General features: G+C 40.5%; 2 protein-coding genes across 2 annotated transcripts; one reads left to right on the forward strand and one right to left on the reverse strand.

Moving 5' to 3' along the window:
• Positions 1-1,205: 1,205 nt before the first annotated feature.
• LOTGIDRAFT_221343 (hypothetical protein) lies at positions 1,206-6,769 on the forward strand. The gene is made up of 7 exons (XM_009065770.1): positions 1,206-1,422; positions 2,470-2,578; positions 2,938-3,207; positions 3,799-3,948; positions 4,197-4,439; positions 5,212-5,438; positions 5,981-6,769. Exons 1-7 carry the CDS (start codon positions 1,300-1,302, stop codon positions 6,212-6,214), a joined length of 1,356 nt encoding a protein of 451 aa, XP_009064018.1. The 5' UTR covers positions 1,206-1,299; the 3' UTR covers positions 6,215-6,769.
• A 608-nt stretch (positions 6,770-7,377) lies between these two features.
• LOTGIDRAFT_235814 (hypothetical protein) lies at positions 7,378-9,852 on the reverse strand (the record flags this gene model as incomplete). Its single annotated transcript, XM_009065771.1, has 5 exons — positions 7,378-7,772; positions 8,064-8,284; positions 8,485-8,634; positions 9,102-9,338; positions 9,795-9,852. Coding segments are annotated over 5 exons (717 nt in total), but the record flags the coding sequence as incomplete, so codon positions are not given.

Genomic DNA, 9,852 nt, shown 5'->3' on the forward strand with positions numbered 1-9,852 from the left:
AAGCCATCTAATTTTTCAGGGGGAGAAAATATTTCTTAGGGAGGGTCTGCATCCCCCCCCCACTCCCAACTTCCTTTAGCTACGGACCCGAATACAATATTAGAACCTGAAAAATATAACGGAGTCCCTAAATTTCTGCCCAACATTAGCTAATTGGTTGGGAAACCCGATGCAGTGTGCAATGGACATTTCATCGCTTTGATTCCATTGATTTTCGAATGGCTCCACCAACCCTTTTGGAATTGACTTCACAGTGGCCATCAAGACACTATTTTGCTCATTTTGTGACTAAAAATCATTTAAGGCCACCTCTCCCAAGTTTCAGAGCACTTGGATTAGGGCATGGCCTGCCTTTTTTTTCGTCCCATACGAACGTCTCAAATTTGTCTTAAATCTGTATTGGAAGAAGATCACGCCATGATTCGGGTTTCGATGATTTTTAATGAACGGATACCGGAAAGGAAATGATGAATTTACGCCTTATACTTCCTCGTGACAAGCAGACGAACTAGTCATGTGACCTCAATCCTATGTTTGGTCGTATTTGTTATGTATGCGACCGGGCTATGTGCAATTTACAACAGACCCATTTTGACTTGCTTGCCATTAAACCTTTTGTCGGCTTACACGTAGCTCCTTGACGTTTGGGGTTGATGTGGATCCTGTCTACCAGCTGATCCTTGACCAAACCTCTTGACATTGATCATTCCTGGATTATCTGTATCCATTTACAGCTGGGTTGACTGGAATAATGAGGATCTTTTCTACCAGCTGGTCCTTGACCAAACCTCTTGGCATTGATCTTTATCTGTACCAATTTACAGCTGGGTTGACTGGAATTATGAGTGGAGATGACTTATTCAAGGTCGTCTGACTTTCACACGATGTTCGAGATTAGAACCCACAGCTGCCATTTTACTCGAAGTAACCATGAGTGAGTGAAATTGAACTCGTTCAGCCATAAAGCATAAAGCTAGTGCTTTGACCACATTTTAAAGACACCTTCAAACTAAATAAGTAAAATTATAGGAACAGCACCACCTATTTCCGGTAAAATTTGAACTTCCGGTTGGCCAGTTGGTGCTGTGGTTGGCTGGGATTTACGAAACCAAATTTGAAAGCCCGGGAAAGACCAATCCAATATGGCCCATGATCTCATGCGGAAATATAAGGGATTTATTTTTAGTAACATTATTGTTATCATAGCGACCCACTATCTCCAAATCATGTGCAAAGGCTTTGGCGTTTGGAGAAGTTAGATAAACGCCTTTTGAAGTGGTCACTCGGTCGGCATTGAAAATGTGCAAGTTTGCTTTACTCTGGTTGTTTTTGGTAGCTTTGGTTACTTTTGTGAGAAGTGACACCCCGGCTAATTGTACTTTTGAAAGTATACGAGGTGCCTGGACTTTTTCAATCGGGCAGGTAAGTGGAAATATTACACGTTATTGTATATATGTATATAGCTTTACAGTATAGTTCTACTTTCGTTTTGTATGGAGACATTTTGGTTTGAGTAACTGACACTTACTAATTGCTGTATGTAACCCGAATCAACCGAAAACAACAGAAATGGACCCAAATTAGGAATTTAGTAATAATTTAGTCACTGATATTTATAGCTAATTTTTGTTGCTATATTGGTCAATTGAATAATGACGTAGGTAGCATAAAGACACATATGAGTCTGTAAGTGACCAGAATATCGATGTGTTGGAGCAAGGTAAGAGAAGAAACTGACTCGTGACCCTTTTCAAGAAGAGATTATTCGCCATCCGTTTGACCAATGGTACCTTAGTCTCAGAAACGGAATTTTTTAGCTAAGCTAATCAGTAATAGTGTTTACAGCTCACTGTCAAAATTTGAGCCTTCAAATCCATGTGTGTCCAGAATTATCAGAAAAATCCCTGTTTGAAGGTTAAAATGACGACTCCTCTTTTCTTGAGACACTGTCATATATAGAAAAGACATCTATAGAAGTAGAAAGTGAAATTCCTAGTTTGGGATATTTTTGAAGGATTCTTGTGCGATTTTTGTACATTTCTAGTACTTCTGAAGACTATTTACATATATTCAAGACTCAAGATGACAGAGAGTCGGAAACATTGTTACTTTCAGTTTCGGTTTGTGGATGCTTAGTCATCGCGCCATCACCATTTTTAGATCTATTTGAATGGTGGTGTTGGAAATATCAACAGAACTGGTGATTTTATCGCATCATCATCAGGGCGGTGGAGGCGATATCATGAAGTGTGTTGGTGATTTTTCATTGTACCCACCGTCTTGGAATGATAAAAGCATCAGTATATGACATACACCGATGATTTCATCATCGAAATATTTCCAAGGCGGTAGAGACCATGCTATCACACTTACACTGATTCTATTGTCTCTACCGCCCTGTAGTGCAGTGATAGAAGCATCAGCACATGGCATCTACACTGATGATTATTATCGTCGTTTATATTACAGGGCGGTGGAGACAATACCATTAACTGCACTGCAGATTTTAAGCCAGTCTCCGAATACGATGTAGTCCTGTATTTCCCAGATGTCGCCTTTGACCAATATGGAAACCAAGGTGAGTTAGGGAGGGGGCTGTGGTGGCTCGCTAACCTGGACGCCCTGAATTCGATCCCGGCGTAGGTGCAGATATACCTTTGAACTTCTCAACGTGTCACATCCGTATATTATGTCCAAGGAACTTGTCACATCCGTATATTAGGCCCGAGGACCCTGTCACAGCCGCATATCACGCCCGAGGGACCTGTCACATCCTTATATTAGGCCCGAGGACCCTGTCACATCCGCATATCACGTCCGAGGGACCTGTCACATCCTTATATTAGGCCCGAGGGACAGGTAGGACCAGGTTTGTCGGGCATTCTATGGCCTGGATTGTGAACAAAATTATCTAGCTTCCAACTTTTTCTGCCTCAGGAAGATGGACCCTGATCTACAACCAAGGATTCGAGGTCAGAATCAACAAGAAGAGGTTCTTCGCCTTCTCCAAATACACTCAAGATGGGAAGAAAGTGACCAGCTACTGCTCCCAGACCTTCCCTGGATGGGTGCACGATGACGACGAACGAAACTGGGCCTGCTATTCCGGGCAGAAGAAGGGAGACGAGATGCCGAAGCAGCATCAACTCCACAGATCCGAGTTTTTTAATAATTGGAAATACAAGAGCAATGCCGAATTTATCCAAAGTACGTACAAGTGTATATCGATCATTAGCATGGCCGTCGTCGGTTCTTATCTTGGTCGGCGTTTCCATAGTGTGGTGTTTATCAATCATAAGCTTGGGTACGTAGAACTAATGTTGGTCGTCGATCTTAATCTTGGTGGGCGTTTCCATAGTGTGTATATCAATCACGTAGAACTAATTGCAGTCGTGGGTTCTTATCTCGGTCGCCCTGTGAAATTCTGTTGAACTTGAATAACTCATCTCCTGCGTTATTCCAGTCAACCCAGCTGTAAATAGGTACAAATCTACCAACTGATTCTGGACTAAACCCCTTGGCATAGATCTTTACCGGAACATCCCTACGCATTGACAGCTTGGTGGACTGAAATGATGATGATACTGTCTAGCAACCTGACCTCGACAAAATCTCTTGGCATAAATCTTTTCCGGATCAATTGTACCCATTTTCAGCTGGGTTGACTGGAATGATGACCACACCTCTCGGCATTGATCTTCCCTGTTTTTTCCTGTACCCATCTACAGCTTGGTCGACTATAATGATGACCAAACACCACAGCATTAACCCATCTCAAAAGTCAGTCTTGAATTTCAGGAATCAACAAGCATCAAAAGTCTTGGACAGCTACAGTGTATCCGGAATACTCTGGCATGATGCTTTCAGACATGACAAGACGCTCTGGTGGTCGAAGATCTGCCGATGCTTTCCCAAAAACAGCAAGAGTTCTACCAGAAACACAGAAAGGTAGGGGCACTCTTTAATTTGACTCGCCAACTGGATATTCCTCTTTGAGTGTCCGCATGAAGAGGATCATTTATATGGAGCGCTCACGAAGCCAAGAGCTAATGGTAATCTTTGGTACTTAGGTTTGTCAACTCAGCATCCCTTCATGAGAGTCCATCAATATTAAAATTCTATATGGTTTGCCAACTCAGTGTCCTTTGGATAGTCCACGAAGATGCTGGTTAAGGATTTTAACTTTTTATTTCCAGTGGCCGACAGATTACCAAAGAATTTCGATTGGAGAGACGTAAACGGACAGAACTTTGTATCACCGGTCCGAAATCAGAAAACCTGCGGTAGTTGCTATGCCTTTGGATCCATGGCTCTCCATGAAGCTCGGTTGAGGATTGCTACCAATAACACCGTCCAGAAGGTCTTCTCGACGCAGGATATTGTCAGCTGTTCGGAATACTCTCAAGGCTGCGATGGCGGTTTCCCTTACCTTATTGCTGGTAAATAATCTTACGTCTTGTGATCAGCTGTACGCTTTTAAAAACGGCATCGAGGTCTTTCGCCTTTTTGTCCGTAGCTACAGGGGGATCCAAAGGAGGGAGAAAAATGGATTGCCCCTTGGTGACAGCACCATACATCATTGCCAGATATATTACTTGCACCTCTAGATACATTACTTGCCCCTCCAGATATATTACTTGCACCTCTAGATATATTACTTGCCCCTTTGGATATATAACTTGTCCCTCCAGATATATTACTTGTCCTTCCAGATATATAACTTGTCCTTCCAGATATATTACTTGTCCCTCCAGATATATTACTTGTCCTTCCAGATATATTACTTGCCCCTTCAGATATATTACTTGCTCCTCTAGATATATTACTTGTCCCTCCAGATATATTACTTGCCCCTTTGGATATATAACTTGTCCCTCCAGATATGTTACTTGCCCTCTAGATATATTACTTATCCCTCCAGATATATTACTTGTCCCTTCAGATATATTACTTGCCCCTCCAGATATATTACTAGCCCCTCCAGATATATTACTTGTCCCTCCAGATATATTACTGGCCCCTCCACATATATTACTTGTCCCTCCAGATATATTACTGGCCCCTCCAGATATATTACTTGCCCTTCAGAACAATCAAATCTGGCTACGGACCTGCCAAGACTAGCTGGTTTCTTCAAACCGCGTTTCAACAAAAATCTTAGGTCCATCTTGTGCTTCAATCAGATCATTACGTCATTTCTTTTCATTCTAGGCAAATACGGACAGGATTTCGGATTAATCGAAGACTCCTGTTTCACGTACAAGGCAAAGGACGTTAAATGTATCACTACGACCTGTCCAAGATATTACACCAGGGACTATTATTATGTCGGAGGGTTTTATGGCGGTTGTAATGAGGCTTTGATGAGGATTGAGGTAGCGAAGTACGGACCAGTTGCAGTTAGTTTCCAAGTCTACCCTGACTTTCAACATTATAAGGTAGGAGATAGGCTAGGCATTTGAAAGGGGGTTTGATGCTACCCAAAAAATTCCAATGGTTTGTTCCACTGTACCCAACAGAAATTTCTGTATTCTGTTAACCAGTTTTCTGTACCCAAAACAGAACAGAAAACCAAATTCCCTGTGTCAAAAACCAAATTCCCTGTGTCAAACACCAAATTCCCTGTGTCAAACACTAAATTCCCTGTGTCAAACACCCAATTCCCTGTGTCAAACACCAAATTCCCTGTGTCAAAAACCCAATTCCCTGTGTCAAACACCAAATTCCCTGTGTCAAACAACACCAAATTCCCTGTGTCAAACACCAAATTCCCTGTGTCAAACACCAAATTCCCTGTGTCAATAGCCATATACCCGTCACCAATACAAAATTCCCTGTACCCTAAATCCTACTTCCCTGTATCAAAAAAACCGCGTCTCTGGTCTAAAACCGAATTCCCTGATCCTAAAACCAATTCCCTGTATCTTACACCGAATCCTCACATTCAAAACCTAACTCTGATCCCAATTCTCTGTTTCAGAGTGGAATATACCACCACACGGAGCTGTTGGACCGGTTTAACCCGTGGGAGATCACCAACCACGTGGTGCTGATTGTGGGGTACGGTCAGGATGCGGACTCTGGTGAAAAATACTGGATTGTGAAGAACAGCTGGGGGGAGACATGGGGTGAGGAGGGATTCTTCCGTATTAGCCGGGGAAATGACGAGTGCAGCATTGAAAGCATGGTCGTTGGAACCCTTCCAATCTTATAAACTTGGTTTTCTGTACTACAGAAAATAATAATGCACGTACGAGATGATCCAAATGCAAACTTGATCAGTCCACTTCATTTTTAGGTGGTTTAAGTAGTAATAGATGTAATAGACAATATATGCTTGGCTTGTATAGTATATACCATTAATACCCTGGAATAAAGTGGACTGATCTGGTTTAGATTTAGGACTATAGTGAGAAATACTTGTGCACGTACGAAGGCCATATTAAAAGGCAAACTTGATCAGTCCATTATATTTTTAGGTAGTTTGAATAGTAATGAACACAATGTGTCTGGCTTGTATAGTATATATACCAGTTATGCCACCCAAAAAATAAAATGGACTCGTCAAGCCTACGTTGGAAAGTTCCTCGTACGTGCACACATTACTTTAAGCGACTATTCATTGCTCTATTGCTATAATCGATACGGCTTTCTTTGTAAATAAATTGTTCATGGTTCTATGCAATGTAAATGCGTTATCTATGCTTCTATGCAATGTAAATATAATTTGATTTGTAAATAAATTGGTCCATGCTTCTATGCATCATATAAAACGGGGATAATTCTGGACACACATGGATCTGAAGACTCAAATTTGGACGGTGAGTTTTGAAGAATATTACTGATTGGCTCAGCTAAACAACTTAGATACGATAGGTCCTTAAAAAGGCAAACCTGTCCCATAATGTGATATCTACGGAAGCGTATTAGGGCCATTAATGTTTTTTTTTGAATTTTCAAGTTAGTATCTTGAATTTTCAAGTTAGTATCTTGTATTTAGTAACTTGAAAATTCAACACACTAACTTGAAAATTCAAGTTACTAAATTCAACATACTAACTTGAAAATTCAACATACTAACTTGAAAATTCAACATACTAACTTGAAAATACAACATTATAACTTGAAAATTCAACATTATAACTTGAAAATTCAACATTATAACTTGAAAATTCAACATACTAGGTTAAAAATTCAACAATTTGTGACAAGTGTCTTATGAGTTGCATTGGCGACTGACTGTGTATAGGATCTGCATAACAAAGATACCTTCTGAATTGGGATTTGAAATAGAGTACTCCAATGCCCTTGCCGAGGCAAATGAAGCTACACTATATTTGATTTCATCCATGTAGAATAAAAAACAAAAATACATTTAGAAGGGTGAGTATTTTATTGAAGTAAACACACAATGATGAACATTTATGATTGGCCGAGACAGGGACTCGATATTCGTTAAACCGAACTAGCTCGTCATTTGTTTTAAAGAACCTGCTCGTTATTCGTTATACCGTTATACCTCAATCACAAATCCAGAAACAAAAATGATGGCCAGTGACTCAGCTAAAGAAGGGGGCCCCTTTGAACCAAACTTTTCTAGGTGTAGGGTCCTTTTGGAGGGTTGGGGTCCCGTGGATTTGGTTCAACCAGTTCCTTTGGTAGTTGAGCCACTGTTGATGACGTAATGAGAATGTTTAAGTCATTATGCAGTGAAAAACGATTTAGAAATTCTGATAGGATTTTGTTGTGGTGGTGATCGTTGGACCATGGCACTGAAAAAGAAATAAAAAAAGGTGATGCATTATGATTGAGCCTTGTCAAAATGGCGGGCGGTTGTTTGCACGTGTCATTTTTGCGATTTGTTTTGTAAATATGAACACACAAATAATACGAGCTACCCCTCTGATATATGATTGTTTTGATTGGATAAATTCATTGCCTTATGCGAATCTCTTAGCAAAGAGTAAACCACAGCCCCTATGTAAGGATAAGGGGCGTGGTTCAAAAGACGATACCACGCCCATTAGAATGTAATGGTCGGGATTTATTGGCTATAAACTTACGTGATGATGATAGTATCTTCGTCGTCCACAAATAATGCCCAGGATTATTAAAACCAGGAAGACAAAACCTCCGATACCGATTCCGATAAATACTCCTTTCGAGAGTCCACATCCATCAATTTCGTCGGAGTCGTCGCCGCAGTTGTTGTAACCGTCACAAGTAAGTCCGTTATAGATACACCTCTTATTCTCACAGCGATAATCACCCGCAAAACATGAGCCTGGAAAATTAATTAGGTCAATCTAGAAATAAATAGGCCAATTTAATATAATATGGGTCAACTTAAAATAATATAGATCAATCCGTATATAATGTAGGTCATTCTAGAAGTAATCTAGGTCGTTGGTCGTTTATATCAACCTATAGAAAAGTAGGTCGAATGACCCCGATTCGTTTTATTTAGCGTCAAACAGGTCTTACCGTTTCTGTTGCCATTATTGAAAGACGTAATCAATACGTCGAAGTTGCCGGTCTGGCGTGTAAAACTGTCTGTGTTAAACAGGAGCTTCAGACTAGAACCTGTGGTCTCGTATACTTTCGAAGGTCGGATGCCGCCACATATACCACCTCCTAAAAGAAAAAAAAATTGACTCAATTGACGAGAACGAACGAACAGAAAGAACCATATTTTACAAGTGTAACAACTCAGGTTCACAAAGGACCTTTTCTACCAGCTGGTCCTTGGCCAAACCTCTTGGCATTGGCGTTACAAGGATAACAACTTAGGTTCACATAGGACCCTTTCTACTAGCTGGTCCTTGGCCAAACCTCTTGGCATGGATCTTTTCCAGATTATCTGTACCAATTTACAGCTGGGTTGCAGGCCATCAGACTTTAACACACCGACTGAGATAAGAACCCACAACCACCAAATCTTCTAGAATCTCTTCCAGCCTTCTGGGAATGGATACCTTGGATATCACAGAAGAGAAGGATAATGACACCCTCTTGACAAATTTCCCTGATGTATCAAGGGTTGGAGATCGTGTGACTCAAACACCCTTGATGAATCGTTATGATTTAAGCAGTGCACGTACCTGATAGAATGTTACCATTAGTGTCGTAAATGCTGAGCTTATTGGTCGTACAGCCAAAGGAGGTTCTGGTATCAAGGCTTCTGAATCGGAGTAGCAGCTTGTCGGATACGTCCCGAGTCGAGATGGTTATTTGGCAGTTCAAGCTCCGTCTCAAATTGGTATACGAGTACCTGGTAAGTTTGATTCGTACGTCATTGCTGAATTGAATTTGAGTATTGCATTTTTCGTTCAAATAGTCTAAAATGATAAATAGAAGCTATAAGTGTACTTGATACTCATACAAAGACTAGAAAATCAGAATGGTGTAAATAGAAGCTATAAGTGTCTCTGATTCAAATACAAAGACTAGAAAATCAGAATGGTGTTAATAGAAGCTATAAGGGTCTCTGATACAAATACAAAGACTAGAAAATCAGAATGGTGTAAATAGAAGCTATAAGTCTCCCTGATACACATACAAAGACTAGAAAATCAGAATGGTGTAAATAGAAGCTATAAGTGTCCCTGATACACATACAAAGACTAGAAAATCAGAATGGTGTAAAAAGAAGCTATAAGTGTCTCTGATACACATACAAAGACTAGAAAATCAGAATGGTGTAAATAGAAGCTATAAGTGTCTCCAAAACACATACTCAACTAGTTAAGCCACTGGTCTTAACCAATATTTTAAGGCGGTAGTGTGGTACTTACATACAGACGGAATATATGCACAAGCCAAGCTCAAGGAAGCTAAAAATACACCAATTCC

This window comes from Lottia gigantea (genome assembly GCF_000327385.1).
Source record: "Lottia gigantea unplaced genomic scaffold LOTGIsca_70, whole genome shotgun sequence".
Taxonomy (NCBI): domain Eukaryota; kingdom Metazoa; phylum Mollusca; class Gastropoda; family Lottiidae; genus Lottia; species Lottia gigantea.